The following is a 25,218-nucleotide window of genomic DNA, read 5'->3' as shown; positions in this document are numbered from 1 at the left end:
GAGCAAGGATTGTCACATTTTTTTACTACAAAAAAATTAACTTTTGGGTATATTTTATAACAATTAAAAACATATAATGTAATTACTCGCTCCTTCCTATTTCAATTTTTCGTGTTTTTTTTCTATTTTTTATCTTTACCGTTTATTTAGGGGGGGCATAGCCCCAAGGCCTATGGTTCCTCGCCCTGAAGTGCAGTATCTTCCCATATATTTTATAGGCAAACTATCCATCAGTTTCATTCAGGAAGGTCGGATGGTCTTTCTCATGCAGATCTACATAAATAAAAAGGTTTATGCCAATTGTTAACATTTGATATAAATCTTAAAAAGTTAAATTTTCATTAATTGTTTATGTAATAGGACAGATTATTAGTTATTGTATTGTATTCAGGATAAATCAGAGTTTTCATGTCATGAATTGAATTACGATTGAATCTGGTAAATATAAGATTATGAATGAAATGAAATATTAATAGTGCAATGCGCCTAACAGTTTCCATCTGACACGGCTGAATTCATTCCAAGGCTCATCAAATCATGAACTTGGGTATGTTCAGAAGAGGGAGAAGCATATATTTTGTTGTTGTTGTTGTTTGATGAGCCTGGTTAGAGGAAGGGTATAGCATTGCATAATTTCTTCTAGCAGAAGGACGTTAGGCTGGTTGAGCATGGGGAGGTGCACATCTCGGTATGGTGGAACTATTGTGGTATATGGGGGTGCGCATCTTGGAGAGGTGGAACTATTGTGGTATATGGGGGTGCACATCTTGGAGAGGTGGAACTATTGTGGTATATGGGGGTGCACATCTTGGAGAGGTGGTACTATTGTGGTATATGGGAGTGCACATCTTGGAGAGGTGGAACTATTGTGGTATATGGGGGTGCACATCTTGGAGAGGTGGTACTATTGTGGTATATGGGAGTGCACATCTTGGAGAGGTGGAACTATTGTGGTATATGGGGGTGCACATCTTGGAGAGGTGGAACTATTGTGGTATATGGGGGTGCACATCTTGGAGAGGTGGAACTATTGTGGTATATGGGAGTGCACATCTTGGAGAGGTGGAACTATTGTGGTATATGGGAGTGCACATCTTGGAGAGGTGGTACTATTGTGGTATATGGGGGTGCACATCTTGGAGAGGTGGAACTATTGTGGTATATGGGGGTGCACATCTTGGAGAGGTGGTACTATTGTGGTATATGGGGGTGCACATCTTGGAGAGGTGGAACTATTGTGGTATATGGGGGTGCACATCTTTGAGAGGTGGAACTATTGTGGTATATGGGGGTGCGCATCTTGGAGAGGTGGATAAAGTTTGGCTAAAGGCTGCTGAAAGCAGAAGGGGTGCAAATTTCGGTTTGCTTGCCAGTGTACGAACTCCTCAGGGGTACCCCAGCCTATAAACGCCCTTGCAACAAAGAATTCTTTTATTTTTTTTTGTAAAAGACTAAGATTTTGTTAACCAAATGTGACTCTCTCTCTCCCTTTCTGTATCTTTCCCCCCTTCTTCGAATCTCTTCATAATCTCGCCACGGCCCCATTTACCTTGTCTCTTTATCCCCCCTGTATTTCCATCTGCTCGCCCCTTTCTCATTTTCACCCCTCCCCACCTCCTTCTTATTTTCTCCCCTTTCTTATCTCTTAAACTCTTTCACTTTTCTTCCTCGTCTTTTCTTCGTTCCAAAAATATCAAAGCCCTTCAATACAACAACCATGCCGACCTAGAAAAAAAATTAAGTGTTAAACGCCATAAATAGAGATACAAATGTATATCTATTATTACTAATTTAAGATCACAAAAAATGAAATTGTTTGAGGGGCGTGAAATGTGTCCATCTTTGCTTCTTTTTTTTTACCCGAAGATTCTCTGCCTGGAACATTATAGCCCGATAGTAGTTTTGAGTAATGAAGAGTAATTTTTGATGAATATGAAGAATAACTTCGTCGTCACTATTTTTAATGTTATACTGTCTGTCAGCGGCAATTTTTATTTCTTTGTTCAGTTTTGAGTAATACCTGAAAAATAATGTGAAATTTATGAGCCTTTGAATATTGCGATCACTAATGCTATGGAGATCCTCATATTGGCAATGCGACAATGATGTATGATGTCACATGTGAACAATTTTCCCTTTGGTGAACTATGGCCCCCCAAATTCTCTCTTTTTTGCTCTTTCATAATATGGTGATACTGATACAAACTCTTCATCTATATTGTATTCCTTTCAAAATCTGTATCACATGCCCTTCTAATGAAAGAACACATTATATACTGATAGATGTGAAAAAAAGAGGCAGTTTAAGTGAAATATATAAAAAAGGCAAAGTTGTTCACATATATATGACATCACACATCTTTGTCGCATAGTTGTCAATGAGAGGATCTACATCAGTTTAGATAATATAAAATGCGTTTGCTTGACTTGTTGGTGTGGAGTATTGACAAGTGGCATCTTTAAAGTTTGTGATTTAGTACAAAAAATATTAAGGCTTGGTGAGATTCTTTAAAGTCGTTGGGCAGTTGATTTCAATACACTGGTCCAGAAATGACAAATGAGTATTTTGCTAATAGTAATAGAGTACGGATTGGGGTATGATATCTTGTCTCGCTGGGTAACCGTGTATAGAGAAGTTTTTACAGAACATATTTGAAAAAAATTGTGAGGAGATGATTTTTGCTAAGTTTATAATAAATTAGGCGAGTTGGATAAGATATAATCACTCACTTTAAGAATTTTGTAAAAATACTATCTGTGTGTGATCTGATTTGGGCTTGAATATTTTATTTCAAGGGCCTTCTTCTGCAGCAACAGTATTGTAATTATGTGTGAATTGCAAAACCCCATGCCAAAATACCATAATTAATGTATAGTAATAAATGATACAGTGTAAGTAAAGTGTGAGATAAAATAACTAAGTTCGATGTGTGGTTTCCATGATAGTTTATGATGGTTTATTATTAATGGTAATCTGCCCCAAAATTTGGTCTCTGAAACATTTTCAAGAGCAGTATTATCAAAAAATGAGATAATCAGGTAGAGTATTTATTATGTTAAGCCAAAAAGCATAAAATTGGCCTTTTGACTTTCTTCTGTACTTTCATCATGAACTACAGATGACTTTTTTTTTAAAATAAAAATTCAACGAAGTGTACCTGGTTCATGTATTACGTAATAGCTTTTTGGCTATCAAGATTTGCAGCTCTCGCCTCCATATCGCATATCGCACAAGACATTTTCTGAACAAACCATCAAACCAAAACACTGTGCTAGTACTGTAGTATCATAGAGCTCTATGCACTATATACACAGCGCATATGGTCAATCGTTGTCGTCTGCGCTAGGACCTGGGAGCTCTTATTCGGATTGTAAGTGCTGCTGTTTTGCTAATTATTGAATTATGATTTATGTTAGATACAAATTTTAACATTTCGATCTTGTTTAGAGTATATAGATCTACTGATGTACTTTCTTTAAGACTGAGAATGCATACCCTTTATCTTTCATTTCGATCGAGACTTCTTTTCTTTCCCTTTTAAGTTTTAGCTCGATCACTCGCATGCAGTCACCGGCGTGTGCGATTTCTTATACCAGTACCTCGGTCACATTGCTCCACGGCGGCCGTACCGTGCGGCGAGTCGAAAACAGATGTTTTTATTTTATACCACCAGCTTCATAAAGGCCCTAGATGGTTTGAATAAATATGAATAAAACAGCTTTTTTCGACTCGCCGTATGGCCGCCGTAGAGCAAATTTGACCGAGATATAATGTATGCAATTGCTATTTTATCATATTTCCGTGAATCAATTAAATAGATCTAGGCCTAGCCTAGGGCCTATCTAACGTTAGGCCTACATCATGTTAGATGGATGGGGGGTCGGGTGTCCGGACATTTTATATTTGTGAAGCCTTCTTTTTCGTCTTTGGATTACACTGAAATTATTAATTCATTAGTTTTAATCATCTTCTATTTTGCTCTCTATAATATTTCCTAACATTTTGTACTATAAATTGATGAAAATTCGTTTGTAAATATTTCTAAATGACTTTCTAAAATTGATTGTCCGGACACTCAACAACTGGGTATATGGTATTGTGTCTCTCTGAGAAATTTAAGAATCAGACTCTGAGGCGTTGTACAACACAGTCAATAGCGAATATTCTTATTCGTGCAATGCCAATGGTGTGAGATTTTGTATTTGGTGAAAGAAAGAAACACTCCATTCAATGAGGCTAATGCCTCGTTGAATCTAGAGCTTTTCTTTCTTTCATCTCGAGCGAAATCCTATGGTTATATCATAACCTTGTACATTGAATGAGTGTACTGAGGAGATCATTTGGGTGTGGAAATGACCCATAACGAACAACAAGGATTTCATGCAAGTTACCATTGAATGGCAAAGTGCACCAGGGCACTGTACTTAATTTAAATGCAAGTACAAATAGGCCTACATGAAATGATATAAAATTTAAGAAAGATCTTGTGAGGGCTCCTAATACATGTACATTGTAGCTCAAGTCCTTATGAGCCTTAGCAAAATTTTCATACATTATCAGGGTGCTACATAAGCACTTGCCTAACCCCATTGCCCGGGGCAAGGAAAAGTAAAATAGTCGGGCAAGTTATTAAAAGAGAGTCAAAAGGGGCTTAAGCTTTCGATCCTAGCAGAATCTTCTTCGGAGGCAAAATGACCCTTGGTCATTTTGACTGATCCCATACGACATTTTTTCACAGTTCTCCCACATGACACACACAATATTACAGTGCATGTATTGGATACCACCTTGCCAGATATTTTATTTACTAAATGTTTGATGTAAACATCAACCTTGTTATGTTTTGTTTAATATATATATATTTTTTTTGTTGTTGTTACATTGAAGCTACATGCAATGACAAACTTAAATGAATGTATTTCATTTGGAAGTTTTTTTTTTTTTTGGTCATGTACTAAAATATTAGTGTACATTGTTGCATTGTGTATTGATATCATCTGATAACTTATTTTCTTTCTTTTTTTCTTGAATTTGAAAGCTAGTGTCACAATATCCAGCTCAGTCTTATTTAAAAATTGTTTCCTTGTAAGGTGTTTTATAGATCAAATGCTTTCCTTCTCTAAATGTTTGTTGTCATTGTGTCAAAGTCTTGTCCAACTGTCTGAAATGTATCGTTAGAAACAGATCATGTATTCTCTTATTTTAAACAATTTTGGATGTATTAGTACAGTATTTTAATAATCTATATCTTAAAGTGATTAACTATTTTTGATGTAGTATGTAGCCTCCGAAGAAGATTCTGCTAGGATCGAAAGCTTAGGCCCCTTTTGACTCTCTTATTTACTCCATTTGCTCTTTTTTTTTAGATAAGCAGTTTACAGCAGCTTCTTTTTGCAAGTTATTAAAGTTAAGATCAAAACTACTTGCCCAAATTGGGCAAGCAAAATTCCCACAGTAGAAAGCAAAATTCTTACAGTAGAATGACCAAAATAGGGTCGATAGGACATGATATTTTAACCCTTATTTTGGTCATGGCAGGCAAGATAAAATCACTTTGGAAAAAGAAATGCAATAAATGAAACAATTGGATCAGTTCATGTCAAAAGAGAGAAAAAAGTCAATGGTTTATAAAACTGCAAAACTTTTTTTCAAGGGGTTTTCGGGCAAGTGAAATATATTTTAGGGCAAGTATATTCCAACTATTTAAAAATTTATTTGCCCAACTGGGCAAGCGCTTCTAAAAAGTTATGTAGCACCCTGAATTATACCCTTTTTAGTACAAATGATTGAGATAAGACATCGGGGCATAAGCACATTTAAACATCTGATTGCCAGCGGCAAATCTCCATATATTCACAACAGTTGAAATAATATTGATATACATGTAGAACATTGTCAATTCCCTTTCATCAAAATTCATTGATAGTCTTGCAAGGCTTATATTTTGTTGACTTAAGAAGAAGGTGAAATGCATATAAATTATACACTACTAATACTATGAATTAAGAAAAATAAAAGAGAGAGAGAGAAGACCCTACTGCCAGTCCCAATCCATATTGATTAGTGAAAGCTAATGTTATTGTTTGCAGACATTATCTTGATCATAAAGGTGATATTAATAAAAAAAAGAAAAAAAGAAAAAATGATGAAGTATTGGTGAAGGTTTTACAAAAAGAAAATCAATTATCAAGAGGTAAGAGAATATTATGCACATTTGCCATGATTTTCTTTCTTTTCATGCTTCATAATGACTGAAAATATTTGTCTTATTGTGGATTTCAAATGGTGTATCTAACTGATGACTTATTGAATAAAGTAAAATTATTTTCGATTTCTGAGAGTTTATATTACATGACACACCAGTTAGTTGCTGGCTTGTGGTGACACATGATTAAAGCTTTAAAAATCCCAAAACTCTGCTTTCGTCTTATGGATTTCTGCCAAAACTTGAGGTATGTTTCTTTTGTTTTACTGCTTTTATTCAAACAAATCTCAAGGCAAGCTTCCTCTTTGATGTGGTATGTGGGTGTGTGTGTTTTTGTTTTCTCCTGTCTGAGAGCATGGACCTACTTTGCTAGTAGGTCCATGCTGAGAGTGATAGAAGTTTAATATGTTCACCATCCCTACGGGTCATGAACTTCTTCTGTCATCACTTGTACATACTGCCCCCTTCTCCTTTCAGTAGCTCTCATTTTGTAAATTCATTCTTTCAATTGAGCAGATTTTACTTCTCAATGGTATTAGATGATGGTGTATGAAGTTCATACCACACCAAAAGAGAACTTTATTCACTGGCCTTCCTGATTGTTATAATACTGCACTGTCATAAAATTAAAGGTCATTATGGGAGCATCAAGGTGTAGTAGTTCTTACTCTTGCCTTTCTGTCAAAGAGTCATGCATTTGTATTCCAGGCAAGAAATTTATCCACATTGTGCTGCTCTTGGCCCAGGTGTAGTGAACTGGAACATTTGCAGGAATGTTTATTTCTTGAAATGCTTAATACCTGTGTGCTGGCAGGACTGTGATTATAGCCGGCTACAGCCAGGATGATGATGACTTGAACACTGCATACTGTATACATTATGAGCACTTGAGTATTCTACACTTTATGATTGTAATTATTACTGATGTCACCATCACCACCACCATCACCACCACCACCACCACCACCACCACCACCATCATCATCATTGTCAGGGTATCATTTTTAATTTTAAAATTATGATTACAGTACTGCTGCTGCTGTAGGCTTCTACTGCTACTATATTGTACATGTAGTACAACAACCACTTGAATTGCTGCTACTTCTACTTCTGCTTCTACTCCTCCTCCTCCCACTACTACTACTACTACTACTACTACTACTACTACTACTACTACTACTACTACAAGTACTAGTACTGACAATAATAAAAAAATAATACTGCTACTGCCAATCCAGGGGAGGGGGGAGGGGCCATAGGTTCAGGAGCTCCAAGCAAAATATTAGTAATTGTTTTCTTGTGCTCAGCATTGTGATTTTGCTACATTATATTACTTACAGTTTACATGTACATTGGTCCCTAAGGGAATTTCAGTCAGGGGCCCTTTTTGAAATTATTTTTCCATGGCTCTCGGAGACATTTTCTTCCAGAACCCCTGTGTAATTTTCTTCCCCTGGGGTGCACCCAATAAAATTGGAACAACAAAAAGGACAAGAATCTAAAATGCGTTGATTTGTGAGGGATGACTGTTAGCTCATCCGGCCCGAAGGACTGGACGAGCTTATGCCGTGGCATGGTGTCCATCGTCTGTCATCCGTCCTCAATTTCAAAATGGAATTCTCCGTCATTTCAAGTACGATTTCAATTCTGTTTGCTTTATATGATAGCACTAGGTGGGGGATTCAAAAATTCTACACAGAATTTTGAAACTCATTAAATATGCTAATTTATGCACATTCGAAATTCACAAAAAATGCTTCTTCATTTGTTAACCGATTTTGATTTTTTGCTTCCATCTGGTAGAGCTTTATGAGGTTCACCAAACTTCCGCACAAAATTTTGAAATTTTGACTAGAATTTTTTTTTATTCGATTCAATTCAATATCAAATTATTTCATTCAAAATTAAAAACAATTTGCAAGGTAAAAAATATATATACAATAAAATAGAATGTGGAGACAGCTTAGAAGAACATTGAGGTCTTATGAAATGCTGCCACCTATAATACAACAATTAAAACCAAGATATACACAAAAACAAATGAAAAGAGAGCAGATTTCAAATATAATAAATTTATGCTAATTTATGTATATTTAAAAAAATCACATAAAATGCTTAACTGCTTTTTTTGTTGACTGATTTTGATTTTTTTTCCATCTGGGAGAGCTTCATGGGGTTCAACTTACTTCTACACAGAATTTTTGTAATTTTGAGAAGAAAATTATTTATGCTAATTTATGCAAAATTGATTTATGAATCACAGAAAATGCCTCTTCTTCTTTGATAATTTTTGTCGACTGATTTTTATTTCTTCCATCTGGTAGAGCTGCATGAGGATCACCCAACTTGTACACAAAATTGTACAATTTTGACTATTCAACTACAAGATACAAGAAATTCTTATCTTTTCTTTTATTCAACTATACGACTTCAATTTTTCACAGTATAAAGAAGTAGAATTGCTCTTTCAGATAAGCTATTTTTTAAATTTTGATTTTTTTTTAGACTAAATTACTATTTTAGCTATTTACAGAGAGCCTTACCTGGCGACATATTGGTGGTTTTGGGGTGGTAGGTCACATTTGTTGACCAATTTTGATTTTGTTTTCATCCATCTGGTAGAGCTACATGAGGGTCACCAAACTTCCACACAAATTTTTGAAATTTTGACTAGAAAATAATGCTAATTTATGCAAGATTTATTCATAAATCACAAAAAATGCTTTTTTATTTGTTGACTGATTTTGATTTTTTTTGTTTCATCTGAGAGCTACATGAGGTTCACCAAAGTTCCACACAGAAGAAATTTTGACCAGAAAATTATTCATGCTAATTCAGTTTCAGTTTAGTTTATTTTCATTTCACCTCTAGTCAATTTAACAGTAAAAGAAATCATTACAAAGATGTAAATGAATATACAAGTCTATACAGTATAACAATATGACATAGGTAAATAAATATTTACACTATACACTAAACAATATGATAATCATATTAATAATGATATCCTTATTTATACAAAATTTATCCATAAATCACAAATATTGCTTCTTATTCATTTCTTCATCAATATCAATTCTGTTTCCTCAATTTATGTCACCAATATAAAATTCACTACAATGTCAACTGGGCTGAATTTAACAATTAATAATAATAGTAATAATTGGCATTTAATGTATATAGCGCTTTATCAATTTACGACTGTTCAAAGCGCTTCACAATTATTATTACCCGGTCACTGGATTCATAGCATTCCAAGCAGCCTGTTAGGCGCAAACTTGCTAAACCAACCACAATGACGGTTGTCTCCTACCAGTAAATTGTGTCAAATTTGTTGCGAGATGCCGGATGAGCTCCACATCATTGATGTGCAAGTATAGTTTGGGGGAACAAAATGCATCCCCTTAATAGAAAAATGCTGGGTCTGCAGCTGACTATAGAACAAGTAAGCACTATCATGGACTATTGGTTCTAAGACTATTTCTAACTTAAGAATTTAGATTATACTTTCTTAATAAAAATTGTATTTTATTTCAAGATTGGTTTGCAGTATAAGCTGAATAGTACAAATATTTTACAGATAAAATCGCAAGAAAAAAAACGGAACTTAAAGGACAAGTCCACCCCAACAAAAACTTGATTTGAATAAAAAGAGAAAAATTCAACAAGCATTACACTGAAAGTTTCATCAAAATCGGATGTTAAATAAGAAAGTTACGGCATTTTAAAGTTTCGCTTATTTTTCAACGAAATAGTTATATGAAGGAGCCAGTTACATCCAAATAAGAGAGTTGATGACATCACTCACTATTTCTTTTGTATTTTATTATATGAAATATGAAATATTTTTATTTTCTCGTCATTGTCATGTGAAATGAAGTTTCATTCCTCCCTGAACACGTGGAATTCCATTATTTTAACATTTTGTGCTTCAGGCAATGAGGTTCTAATCATCAAATTCGTAAAAATTGAAATATTGTATAATTCAAACAATAAAAAACAAAAGAAATAGTGAGTGAGTGACGTCATTGACTCTCTCATTTGGATGTAACTGGCTCGTTCATATAACTATTTTGTTGAAAATAAGCGAAACTTTGAAATGTCATAACTTCTATTTTACAACCGATTTTGATGAAATTTTCAGCATTGTGCTTGTCTGATTTTTCTCTATGGATTTAAATCAACATTTTCCTGAGGTGGACTTGACCTTTAATGAGAAATAATAGGAGCAATATGAATGCAGAATATTTCAAAAAAATTTATGGTTGATTACAAAAGTTTCTATTTTTGCTTTAATAGATTGAGAAAGAATTGGATGACAGATTGCCATTACTTTGAATTACTGTTTTTTGTCTCACCTGCGAAGCAAAGTGAGACTATAGGCGCCGCTTTTCCGACGGCGGCGGCGACGGCGGCGGCGTCAACATCAAATCTTAACCTGAGGTTAAGTTTTTGAAATGATGTCATAACTTAGAAAGTATATAGACCTAGTTAATAAAACTTGGCCATAAGGTTAATCAAGTATTACTGAACATCCTATTAGAGTTTCATGTCACATGACCAAGGTCAAAGGTCATTTAGGGTCAATGAACTTAGACCATGTTGGAGGATTCAACATCGAAATCTTAACTTGAGGTTAAGTTTTTGAAATGTCATCATAACTTAGAAAATATATGGACCTAGTTCATGAAACTTGGACATAAGGTTAATCAAGTATCACTGAACATCCTGCATGAGTTTCACGTCACATGACCAAGGTCAAAGGTCATTTAGGGTCAATGAACTTTGGCCGAATTGGGGATATCTGTTGAATTCCCATCATAACTTTAAAAGTTTGTGGATCTGATTCATGACACTTGGACATAATAGTAATCAAGCATCGCTGAACATTTTGTGCAAGTTTCAGGTCTCATGATTGAGGTCAAAGGTCATTTAGGGTCAATGAACTTTGGCAGAATCGGGGGTATCTGTTGAATTACCATCAGAACTTTGAAAGTTTATTAGTCTAGTTCATTAAACTTGGACATTAGAGTAATTAAGTATCACTGAACATCCTGTGCGCGTTTCAGGTCACATGACCAAGGTCAAAGGTCAATGAACTTTGGCCGAATTGGGTGTATCTGTTGAATTACCATCAAAACTTTGAAAGTTTATGGATCTGATTCATGAAACTTGTACATAAGAGTAATCAAGTATCACTGAACATCCTTTGCGAGTTTCAGGTCACATGATCAAGGTCAAAGGTCATGTAAGGTCAATGAACTTTGGCCATGTTGGGGTTTTTTGTTGAATAACCATCATATCTCTGTAAGTTTATTGGTCTAGTTCATAAAAAGTGGACATAAGAGTAACCATGTATTACTGAACATCTTGTGCGAGTTAGAGTAGTATTCAAAGTCAGCACTGCTGCTATATTGGACCGCGTGATGCAGGTGAGACGGCCAGAGGCATTCCACTTGTTTTTTTTGTTAAACATTATTGATTCTTTTAAGATTTGAATATTTTTTGTTTAATTAAATTAGTTTCTTTATCTTCATGTAGGTATGCATTCCACTTATAAAAACTTTATTTTCTTTAAAGATGTAAATACGTAAGGTATACTATAGAGGTAAGGTAAAATAAGAAACTATTAGGAGAGGCCATTTCTTGAATATCATGGAGAAAGGGAGTGAAAAAGGAAGAGAGATAGAAAGCATGAGTGTGTGTGTGTGTGTGAGGGGGGGAGGAGAGAGAGAAAAAAAATCTCTATAAATATTACAAATTGCATACTGTATATCTCTTTTTATGCCACGAACTTTGGTTTTACAATAATAGCATTTGTTCCATGTACATATTTGCTTGCATAATAATCATAATCATCAACACTCTTGCCAATTCAGTAATTTGAAATGTTCTGAAATTTTTCGATCGTTTGATTGAATAAAAAGCAATGCTATGGTAAATCAGTTACAAGTGGAAACTTGAAATTATGTTTGAATTAAGATTATAATTTATGTACATACATGTAAGTATATTTAAAGGGAAACAATATTTAAGAATGTTATCTTACAAGTACATGCGTCTAGGCTCTAGAATATATTTTACATGCCAGCCATGATAAGAGCGTTCTCCCTTCCCAGTATGTGTTCTGCCCGCCCACCCAATCACCAAATGTCCCTGCCACCAAGACCTGGAATTTAATTACATCTAGAAGTTTCATCGACACTGTTGTCATTTAACTCCCTGAAATAATCAACTTGGTGAGGTAAAGAAATGATGAAATTTGTTTTTGTTTTTCCTCTTGTGCAGCCAGAGAAGTGGACCTGAGGACAGGGGCTTTGCTGCAGGACAAAGTGACTGATTGAAATGAAGTGAACCCCTGAAACCTGGAGCAGCTAAAAGCAGAACACACAGAAAACACACACACACATGCACCGTAGTCCTGCATGCTAAATGCAGCATTTTTCTGTGAGTCTACATCCGAGTGTGCATTTCTCCACCAAAAGGCAGTGCTGTGGTATAGCACGAGCTATACACTGACACACACACACACGCACACACATGCATCGTATTATACGTGACTTTCATCAGCGCTACCCTTCTGAAGATAGCAAATGAGCTTCGCTGATGAATTATGTGAATGCTGGAGAAGGGTAAAACAGGAGAAAATAGCAGCGGTATATTGCATGGTGGATGGGGCTGTATTGGTGGAGGCAGCTACACAGCAGTTAGCGAGCATCGTAGAAAGGCTAACACTTGGCATTTGGGAGACATACGGTGAAGCACTGACGGTAAAAGGGATGTCTGAGAATCCTACGCGTTGACGGCATTACAAATTGATCGCAGCTTCTGCTCTCTGTCTCTCTGCCTTTCTCAGACTCCTGCCCTGCCTCTGCATGTGTTTGTGCGAAACTCTGGACGTCTCATCTTGTTTTGGTGGAACCAGCAATAGACGATGTGTGTGACTTGAATGTAGGGCAAATCTACACACCCTTCAGGAATCGAGTTTTACCTACACTCTGAAACACATTCATCCTCCAAATACAGTTTTCTTGGATATATAGAGTGGATTTCTCCAGATGAAGTATTTGTTACACCTGCAGCTATTACAGGATTTTAAGCTTTATATTATATTCACTCGTCAAGAAAAAACCTCAAACCCTGTTTTCACTTCCCATTGCTGATATTAAGTTGAGCTCCAGGAAAGAGAAGGACAAACAAACAGGAGGAGATAAGGCAGAACCCTTTATCTCTGCATTATTTTATCTATGACTTTTCGTGTTGATCTTGGAGCTGATGTATGACTTTGTTACTGGGACAGCATAGCTAGCCCACCATGGCTAAGCAATATGTATTTCAGTGGCAAGTTTGTGTTCCAGAACCCCTTAAAAATGGGGCGATGTTCGACAGATACGAAGATGGGGTGAGTATTCAGTCATATATGTCTTACACCATTTTATAGCAGACTTGTCATTTAGCAGAACAGTTTAATAACACCATAAAAAAAAACACATTTATATCAGATATTCACCTGGATTAGGTGCCATGAGTATGATGGGAGTGTAATGTAAACATCAATTTAAATACATCTTACTAGCAAGATTCCATGAACAGTGGTGATATATTATACAGGTACTACATGTGAGCATTTTTAAAGGTCAAGTCTACCCCAGAAAAAAACGATTTGAATTACTAGAGAAAACAAGCATAACGCTGAAAATTTCATCAAATTTTGATGTAAAATGAGAAAGTTATGACATTTTAAAGTTTTGCTTAGTTTTTAGATGTATGCACATCTCAGTGATATGCAAATGAGAGGGTCAATGATGTCCCCCACTAACGCTGAAAATTTCATCCAAATTGCATGTAGAATAAGAAAGTTATGACATTTTAAAGTTTCACTTATTTTTCAGTTGTATGCACATCTCAGTGACATGCAAATGAGATAATCAATGGTGTCCGTCACTATTTCTTTTCTTTGTCATTGTTTGAATTGGACAGTATTTCAATTTTTACAGATTTGACAATAAGGGCCAACTTGACTGAATCGTAATATGTTAAAACGATGGTAATTACACATGTTCAGGGAAGCACTTTTTTTCAAAGGACAATGTGGAGAAAGTTGGAATATTTCATATACAGAAGAAATAGTGAGTGATGTCACCAGTCCCCTCATTGGCATACAGACCAGGATGTACATTATATAACTGTTATGTGAAATTAAGCGAAACTTTAAAATGTCATAACTTTCCTATTTTCATCTGATCTTTATGAAATTTTCGTTGTCATGCTTGGTTGATTTTTCTCTTTTTATTCAAATCAGTTTTAATTGGGGTGGACTTGTCTTTTAAAATATGCGTGTGATTGAAAATACTTTTTTATGGTAATAATATGGACACAAATAATTAGAATACATACACAATAAAAAAGCATACTCATAATTTAATGCTAAAAATGTTTTAAGGCACTTATGCACATTTACAAATGTATACGTGTACCATCTAATTTGAATGAAAAAAAAAAAAACTTGAATCACTTGTAGTAATCAGAAAATAAGTTATGACAATTATCCCCTTGTACTGCAAATGAAAATGCTCATAAAAGTGATGGATTGAAAATACTGCATACATGTAGGCCAAATGCTATTGCTTCATGTACTGTGCATGATTTAGGAAAATGATTGATATTTCAGTCCATCATGCATGAATAAATAAATGAATAAAATAAGTAAATAAATAAATAAATAAAATTAGTAAATAAATAAAATAAGTAAATAAATGAATAAATAAATCATTAAAAAATCTTCAAAAATAGTTAACAAAAAATATTGTCATTATTCTGCTTGAAATGTATTGCAAAAATGAATTCATGAACTTCACTGTTTTGTACAGTTTGCTTTAAAAAGTAGATAATTCAATTTTAAGCACCATTATGGTGATGGTAGCTATTTCACGGCATTATAAAAGTTTTTTCAGGTCGAGTTTTTAGTGGTCTGACCAAAGTGAAGGAACATCAGTGTAACAATCTGACATTAGCAAATCTTTAAAAAATGAACTAATATTCACCAAAATATAGGAATGTTCAATGTAAAATATGCAAATAAAATCAGATTAAAGATGGAAATGAATGCAAGTGCAATTCCTCTTTGCAAGGATTTGGTTTGAAATATATTTCATTTGAAATTAGTGATGGACAGAAGCTGTTTTTCATGCTGAGTGGGTAAAAAATCTTTTGTGCTGGTTGGGCACGCCCATTCGAGATATATTAAAATTCATAGTCATTTCATAAAGTATGAGGAATTAATCGATTTTAGAGCACCATGCACTTAAAGTCACTGTTCAGAATTGGAAGAATTATTTGGATTCCAATGTAACCATATGTGTACTTTTTCAGCTCAATGGAAATGAATGCCTGTTGATGTTAGATCCTACATTGGAGATCCTACATTGTAAATTCAAACATCTGTTACATTTGTTTGACGACAATAGGTTAAGAAACAACTAAAATGGTGAAGAATATAAACATTGAGACTTGTGCTTGGGTTTACATACAAAGAGTCACTCGTGTGCATAAGCAATATTAGGCCTTCGGTATAAAAGGTTTCTGTTCGTGTGAAGATATATATGCATGTCCTTGTGTAGATTCTTTACAGGGAGATGCTTTCAGAAATGACTGGAGCCTTGCAGTAGGTCCATGCATAGACTGTTGCTGTAGATGCATACATATTATACATGCATGTGATCATTAATCATCATCATGAATTATTTTGCTGAAGATTCACTAGATATTGGGAGTGTTATTACTGTTAAATGATGTTTCGCTGTATCTCACATATTTTTGACGTACATGTATATACAGACTGCCATGTTTTAGACATACATGTACATGTAGGCCTAATTGCGAAGTCAGGTAATAAAATATTACATTCAATAAAGTTTGTTTGTCTGGGCTCGCCAAATATTGTGGTGTTGTCTCCATGTACTGTAGGCCTACATCAACTCTCAGCATGAAGGAGTACATTTTGTTGTTGGGTTCACTATGTAATATCTATTTAATCAGTGTTATTCCAAAGCTTCTACTGCAATAACCATCAATTCACATAACACTTGAGATTTTTTATTGTATTTTTCTCCATATCCATTATTCGTCAAGCTATTGAGATTTCTTTGCTTTTGTGATACAGATGATATAACAAGCTTTCTCTAGAATGCATGCACAACATGAAATGCATAGTTCTCTCACTAAAAAATTCTCTGCTAGAAAAATATCTTGGAATCTATAGGGTATATGTGCACTTGTATTGCCTTGACCTCTGAAGGCTTAAATGCAACACATGTTTTCAAGGTTTCATTTTTCATAATTTATAACCAGGTAAATTTGAGTAGACACTTATAACTCAGCAGGCGGCAGCAGAGAGAAACAAAGAATAAATTTATACTGGAACTTGTGAAAATGACACCAGCTCTGGTGTACATGTACCTTGAACTATGGAGAGGGGGGGGGGGGGGGGTAGTCAAGTAGAGTCATATTTTTCATATGTTTGAATAGTTTGTTTGGTAAAATATTCAAGAGTTGTAAACCCAAAGAGATTTTGTGTCCATAAGGGGAAATTACATGTGAGATGAAATTTTCACATTCTGACTTTCACATTTTTTGTTGTCTCTTTGGTATTATAAAATGCAGAACAAAGCACTTAGCAGTTTATTTTTCTTCTAACCATTGAACTTGACAGATCTGTTTATTTCTTACAAAACTACTTTTGACTTCTTCCAGCTTTAATAGAACAGATAACAAAAACATGATTACTGTGGTCTTCAATTTGACATTTTTGGATATCAGCAATTCAGCACAGTCTGATATTGAATAATTTAGTATGTAGTATTGAAGCAGGTAGAAAGGTGGATGTCTTTCGATTCTTTTAGTCCCAGTAGGTGGTTTCAAACCGCCTCGATCACAAGAATCCCCGTTAAATTACGAGAAATTTTTAAGGCTAAAAAATACCCGTTAATTATTCCTGCATTCACACCGCCCCGAAACACATCCTTCGGGATAAGTTCCCGAAGTTACGAGCATGCGCAGTGTGGTCTGATAAGCAGGCAAGGCGGGAGATTCAAAATCACTAGCCCAGCAGCCACCCACGCCGCCGCACCCAACGACACGCTGGGATAAAAGTTCCCGTAATTTGCTTTCACATCGCCAAAATACCTGCGACCTTGGAAAAATCCTGCGACCTTGGAAAAATCCCCACGAAAGTTCTCGTAATTTCGCCAAGTACCTACTATTTAGCGGGTATTTTCTTTCGGGGAAATTACGCGTAGTTTGCTTTCACATTACCAAAATACCTGGTATTTTCTGATCGGGGTAAATTTCCCGATCAGAGAATACCTGGAACTGGCGAACTTCGAGGCGGTCTGAAACCGCCTAGTGACCTTTGAGAGCCCGCTCTTCCATTCTTACATACCTACTTAAGACATCAATAAACAAGACAATACACTGGAAACTGATCCTTACTCTTAGGGACAATTCATGTTCTTTAATACAGAATGTGTTCATTATCTGCTTTAAAAGGACAAGTCCACCCTAATAAAAAGTTGTTTTGAAAAAAGAGAAAAATCCAACAATCATAACACTGAAAATTTAATAAAAATCAGATGTAAAATAAGAAAGTAATGACATTTTGAAGTTTCAGTTAATTTCACAAAAACAGCTACTAAATGTATGCACATCCTTGTCGGTATGCAAATGAGGGGACTGATGGCATCCACTCACTATTTCTTTTGTATTTTATTATATAATATATGGAATATTCTATTTTTTCCCATTCTCTGTGAAACAAAGTTTTCTTTCTCCCTGAATATGTGTTTTAACAAATATGGTTCAGTCAAGTTGGTGCTTATTGTCAAATATCTGTAGAAATTGAAATATTGTATAATTCAGTGAAGAACAAAAGAAATAGTGACATACTGTATATCGATTCTCTCATAAACATGTCACTGAGTTGTGCATATACATGTAAGCCAAACTTTAAAATGTCATAACTTTCTTATTTTATATCCAATTTGGATGAAATTTTCAGTGCTATTTTTGTTTGATTTTTCTCTACTCATTCATATCAACATTTTTCTGGGATGGACTTGACCTTTAAAGACATGGCACATATTTTGTTTTATGATATGAACTCAAAATCAAAAGGTGACAAAAGATATGATCCCGCAGGTGTATGTATGAATCCCCTAGACACATTGATTGTTCATCCTATCAAGGACTATTGTTTGTCATGTTGCCGACTCAATAGCCCTCAAGTTGTATAAAAAAGTGTGTCAAGAACCGCTGTAGGAGTTAAAGCCCTGTTCTCTATCAGAGGCAGAATGGTGTCTGTATCCAGCCAACCACTCACCTACAAAATCCTATTGTTTACGCACTTCCTCAGTATGGTTTTCCTCAAGAAAGAAGCAGAATTAGAGCCAATAATTCCTGTTTTCAAATGCCAAATAATCAATACTATTATCCTCTTTTCTGGTGCAAAGTTGAGGTAATTGATTGTAGCCGAGTTTTTTTTTTAACGTGACTAGAGTAGAGCAAGTCCCAGCTATTAAAAAGGCAGCTACTTGTACATGTACACTGTATCTGTTACATGAGTTGTAAAGTACATAAATTTATTCCATTCAAATGGTATCTAAAGAATAATGAAATGTATATAGTACATACATGTAGTTTTCACTAAATGTACCTGCAAAACATGATTAATGCTATCAAAGTACATGTATTGTCTCAATCAATTTATAATTTGTTCAAAATGCTCCTATCTGAATCATGCTGTTATTTTGTTCATTGAGTCGAACATGAAAGACGACTATTTATTCATGATTTGAAACTGAGATACTTTTATTCAAATAGGAATTGGCTGATAGAAAAAAATGGGTTAAAAGTCAAAATGTACATAGTACACTTTGCATTACATGTAGTTCAAAAATAATATACAGCCATCCATTATATTTCTCGCCTGCACAGCAGAAGTGAGATAGATGCCACTTTTTCCAAGTAATGATGGCGGAGAGTTGTCATCATTAAAATATTAACCTTAGGTTTAAGTTTGTGAATAACTAACTTTGATAAAAGTATTGTATTTCATGAAACATAGACATAGGGTATACATGTATACCTCATTGAGCATTTGACACAAACTGCAGGTCATTTGAGGTCAGTGAGATTTGGCCATGTTGTTGTATAGTGTACATGTACATGTATCAACAAAAAACAAACAAGGTAGTCATGAAAGCCAGCATTGGTGGCTCAAATCTTGTTTAGGTGAGTGTGTCTTTGTATTCTCTTTCTAAGTTTCTATGTTCTATGCTTATTCTCAATCCTGCCATTGATGAAATATTACGATACAACCAGAAAAGTGTCAGACATTGCCCACATTGACCCAAATAACAGGACTGCAGGGAGAAGAGCCATCAAGGAAATGAACTATCCAACTTCACAAAGTGGGAAAAACAGACTTTAACTCTGATTCTGATGATGAAACAATCTTTCATTCCTATGCAAATTCCCCTTTTCTCCCATGAATTGAAAGGATGGAACATGCATCATTATGGATATTCTTTTTGTATTAAAGTATCTACACATTTTCCAATGAAGATGCCTTCAGGTTATCTAGTTGTAGAAAATAAAATATCACACATGTTTTAATAGGGATTGCAGGGTTTAGAATTGTAGGTGCGGAATGTCCATGTATTGTTAAATATTTTTTTTATTTTTATCAAAGGGAGATTTCTGTCTATTGCTTTGTAATCTTTACCTAGATACGTTGACAATTTATAAAGACATAAAATTTAGGGTACCGCACCAGCTATTTCAAGTCAGCGACCTATTTATCTGTGTTGCATACTGAAGCAAGGGAACCTGTTATGAATAAAGTGGACAATAGCGTGAGTGCCATTGCATTGTAGCCAGTCACTGATGTCAGCAGCATGTGTATCAATTGATTATTATTCAGTTGATTGAATGAAGGACAATTCTGACGAAAAGATCACCCCTGATCTCAAAAAGTATTATTGTAAAGAAGTCATTGAAGAGTGCCGAGGTAAATAATGGAGATGACATGGTTGGAATGATAATAGACAGCTGTATTATGTGCAGACCTGTGGACATCCCTCCTTTAAAGGGGCTTTCACAATTGCTCGTGCGATCGTTTGCGATCATTTGGTCACAATGTATGTTGCACAGAATCGCAACGGTTAGAAGCAGTCGCGCCACCAATTGTGAAAGGGGCTTCAGGCCTGAATGTTTTGAAGCAATATCTTTTCTGATTTATTTGTTATCGTTTTAAGTATCCAATTCCCCAACAATTTCTTTTAAGAATAGGACTATGGTACAAGGTTTATTGTGTTGAAAAGTCTTGAAAGGACTTCTAAAACCTATTGGCCTATGTATATGTGCATGTGTAGTCCGAGGGGGGGGAGCAATTCCATTTAGGAGTGGACCATGCGTCACCAAAAAAAAACCCACATGAAAAAGGATATCTTTTTTGAGATAGGGCACGTTATTTATGTAACGTAATAAGGGTGTCAAAAACACTAAAATAATGAAAAATGGGTATATTAACTCCTTAAAAAAAGTTTGGAAATCTGACTTTGATCGATAATCCCTCCTTGGTATTAGTAAATATCAATGTGTGATTAATATCAGTGAATGAATTGATCATAAAATAATGCTCTTTAAAATGATACCCTACAATGTACATGATATGATTATAGTTCTCATGGAGGTTCCAGTGCTTTGAAATGTGGGACAACTTCAAAATTCAAAAGTTGCAAAATGACACAATATTGAAAGTCAATGTTCTTTTTTCCATGGTGATGAGTGAGTTTCTCAGCGGTTTCTAATTTCATGCAGGTTAAAGCCTGTGTATAGCTCTGGTAAAGGGTCAATAATGTGATTGATAATCGAATATCATCTAATATGACAGTCTTACTGAAGCGTAGAGACCGGCACTTTTTCCAACGGCACTTCTCTGAGAAAATTTCAAATATTCAAATCTTGGATATATAGCGCCCTCTCTCGGCGATGCTTGTTTTAAATTAAAAAAATGGGCATTCAAGCACTTATCTTATAAATTTAGAGATTAGATATCCAAAAGTTACAGACAAAGAACATATCTTGAAAGTTTCAACCCATTCCATGATTTGGAATAGGATTTAATTGAAAGACAAAAACACACAGATATTTTAATTTGATCGGGTGACCCGATCAAGTTAAATTTCCTTGTAAAATCGCAAAATTTATCCTGTAAAACACATTTTCATTTCATATCCTCCACATCATAACTGTTATAGGGCATATCCATTCATATTAGCTAGCAATGAATTGGAATAGTGATAGGTGCATTTTGGTGGATTTACCAAAACTATACACAAGCTTTAACATCAACAGTAACATGCAACCAAACATACCTCTGCACAAGCAAATACATAATAAACAAACAAACATGCATGGGCATTTCAAACCACAAACTCAAACCATGTTATCTCACAGAACTATCACTACATAAACCACAACAAAAACGTAAAACATGAAGAAGCAGAGGCTTGATTTGAATGGATTTTCATATCTATGGACACAGACAAAAAAGAATCATGTTCTGTATTGACCCTTCATGACTATTTCTGCTCGTTTCGCAGCTTTTCAATTCAGACCTCATCCAACACTTTTGAATCCTGTTCTTTTTTTATGCATGATCATAACAAGCTTGGTTTCATTTTAAAGAGAATTAAATGATCTTTTGAATGATATCAAATATGCATTGTGTAAACTTGGGAGTTGGGAGAAATTAATGGCCAAACTCAGATTACCAAACTTTTTTTTGCTCGTTTTGCAGCTTTTCAATTCAGACCTCATCCAACACTTTTGAATCCTGCTCTTTTATTGATGGTATGATCATAACAAGCATGGTATCATTTTAAAGAAAATTAGATGATCTTTTGAATGATGTCAAATATGCATTGTGTAAAATTCGGAGTTGGGAGAAATTAATGGCCAAACTCAGATTTCCAAACTTTTTACGAGGGGTTTATTTCGCTAGGAAAACTAGCGCACCAATTTGCGAGGGTATAAAAAGATGTACTTCTTGCCCCCAACACTATGTGTTTAGGGTCCGATTTGAGCGAGGTGTGTGGGGGTGGTACTAAACCCAATGAAAGTAAAGGTAAAGCGACGTCTGTGACATAACAATTAAGACATCGTTGTACTTGTTTAGGGGTCAATTCAGGGAATACTTGTCAAGAGTACTGTTTTGTTTGAAATACTTATTAAGGGTAGGGTTTCACATGCCAATATTAGGGGTGCATTTTCAGAACATGGAAAATACTTGTTTTAGGGGTGCATTTTTAGAACTAAAAATAACTTGTTTAATTTTAGGGTGCTACAAAACACCACGGTCATGCATAGTATTCACTCGTCAGTGGAAGTGCCCCCCCTCAGATGTGTAGTGTACAATGTAAGTTGTGCAATCTACATTTTAGGCCTTTACATGTAGGCTACCTGTAAAAAAGAACACATGTGTATGAGCAGTACACTGAATTTTTAAGGAAAAGTTTAAACTTTTTCAAACCTGTACATTTCATATCAACTGGCATTTTGTTATTTCATGAACATTATTATCACATTTCTTCAGATCTACATGTACATCTCCTCTAAATTTTACTGATGGTGCAATTAGCTGGCTTTTTTGTAGCTTTTAGTTGGAGATGACCAGTATTTTACAAGCCCAAGTCATTTGGGGTTCAATTTGTAAATGGTGTACATGTACATGTACTAGTACTTTGCAAACTAGCCTGCTCTTTTGCAGATGAAGATGCACTTTTGTGTTAATAGCTCCAAATGAAAATTGATGATACCAGTCTACAATGTATGTAGATTGTATGCTACTGGAAACGAGGACCTTAAAGCTCCCAATGTTGTATTTGATGCTCAAGTTCTAATGGCCCGACTTTGCTAATGCCAGGAAACATGATTTTGAAAATAAATTGGACGTTATACCCTAAAGATAAAAGCAGAAAAAAACATAAGTGGAGGTTTAGATGAAAATTCATTTTAATATTAAAAAAAGTATCATATATCTGGTAGTGTGATTTCTACTAATTTGTTTATTTTTGTGATTCATAATGAATAATTTTTATTTTGGTTTGAATTGAAGGGGTTGTGATATTATGTGTCCGATGATATAATGAATGTATAAGTATCATGATTGTCATTTCATAAGAAAATTACATTTTATGGAATATTATAATATGGGGAAGCTGCTTGTTTTGTAGCATCTTATAAAAACTTGAGAATTCATAAAACTCTGTCTTTGTTATTTTTTTTTTACAGATTCTTGGCAAACATAGATTTACGCAAATGCATTTCAATTGTTTTTTTTTGCTTTTATCAAAGTCAATTTTACCAATTGTTCGTCAGGCCGAACCCTCCCCCTTTAAGGACTTTATTTCTTCAATGGGTTGTTTGAAGAATGTCACGCTAATGATGAGACTGTTATTGCTTTAGCTCTAAAAAAACCCACAAACACCCTGTTTAGACTGTCTCTTCGTCAACCGGGACATCCCCGGAAAATCGACAGTCTGGACGGTCTGGAGTATTGTCCCCCTTCTCCCGGTTCTATCCCCAGGTTTTTCGAAGGAAGAGCGACCTTGGCTCGTAATCCGAGATCGCGCACCTGTTTCAATCATAGTGCGCATGCGGGAAATGTGGTGTCAAGAAAACTGCTTCCGCTCAGGTCGATCATGATATTGCATTTCCCGCGTTGTCATTTGTGGGCGCGCCTTATGTAACTATGCGGATGACCTAGCCCTCTCATCCACCCCGGTGCCAATCTCCCGGACACGAGGGGGGATGTATGGACGGTCGGTCATAAAGAGATAAGATTTCTCTCCCCCTTCCCCCGGGTGACAGGGGGGGGACAGTCTTAACGACCTGTATATTTTACTTGGTAGTAAATATTTCAAAAGTGATGAAATGTTGATGAAGATTTTGGAGAGAGAGACTACATATAGCTACTCCAACTAGAGTTTATCCCAGCAGGTGCAAAAAAAAAGACACCTTTCTCATTAGAAACCTAACAAGTAGTTCGCTGGAAACTGATTCAGGAAACCAGTTTGGTAGATCGCTTTGCTAGCGTTCCCATTTTTACACCTGAAAGTGGTTTTCAAAATGGCTTCACAGAAAGCAATCTTGTTGATATGGGTATGCTCTCAGTTTCACGCGAAATTAGAAACCGCAGCGTAGGCATTCTCCTCACGCCACAGTGCTAAGATCGCAGGAAAGCTCAATGAGTTATCACTCATTTATATCATCATGTTTAACGAAGCTCCCTGAGCAATTTACACATGGAGTACTTCAGAACTAATTAACTACACAGTTTGGAGCCGTTTACTTATACATGAAGTAATTGACATTTTCTCATGATGGAAAGTTCATTTTGCCTTTGGCAGTTGATGGTAATATGAACCGCACAAATTGAATTAGACATATTCCAAATGCATCAGTTAAAGATTCATTTAATATTCGTACATGCTACATGTACAATGTAAGCCATTTGTTCAGGTCTCTTTTCTTAGTTTTGTGTTTGTTAAAGGGATGGTCCGGGCTGAAAATATTTATATCTTAATACATACATGTAGAGTAGAATTCACTTAGCAAAATGCTGAAAATTTCATCAAAATAGGATAACAATTAATAAAGTTATTAAAGTTTAAAGTTTAGCTATATTTTGTGAAAACAGTCATCATGAATATTCATTAGGTGGGCTGATGATGTCACATCTCCACTTTCCGTTTTCTTGTGTTATTACATAAAATCATAATTTTTTCATTATTTCATACTTGTGTGAACAATATGCCTCCTTTATGATGAAATAAGTTTCAGCAATAAATATCTAATGCACTAAATCAGTTGTCAATCCAATTTTTCTAGTTATTGGAGGAAAAAAATTGAATAAACCTTATTTGTTATAATAAAATACAAAAGAACAAGT

General features: G+C 35.1%; 1 protein-coding gene across 5 annotated transcripts in view; it reads left to right on the top strand.

The window, feature by feature from the left end:
- The first annotated feature begins 3,280 nt into the window (after positions 1-3,280).
- The window catches only part of LOC121418309 (1-phosphatidylinositol 4,5-bisphosphate phosphodiesterase beta-4-like), a 150,867-nt gene continuing 128,929 nt past the window's right edge, over positions 3,281-25,218 (top strand). For all 5 annotated transcript variants that reach the window (XM_041612100.1, XM_041612099.1, XM_041612097.1 and 2 more), the window contains exons 1-2: positions 3,281-3,371; positions 12,495-13,608. In XM_041612100.1, the coding sequence (XP_041468034.1) occupies positions 13,522-13,608 (87 nt within the window). In that variant the 5' untranslated portion in view covers positions 3,281-3,371; positions 12,495-13,521. The remainder of the gene's footprint in view (positions 3,372-12,494; positions 13,609-25,218) is intronic.

This window comes from Lytechinus variegatus, chromosome 7, assembly GCF_018143015.1.
Source record: "Lytechinus variegatus isolate NC3 chromosome 7, Lvar_3.0, whole genome shotgun sequence".
NCBI lineage: Eukaryota > Metazoa > Echinodermata > Echinoidea > Temnopleuroida > Toxopneustidae > Lytechinus > Lytechinus variegatus.
The sequence above is the reverse complement of the archived record's forward strand: the minus strand, read 5'-3'. Positions and strand labels throughout refer to the sequence as shown.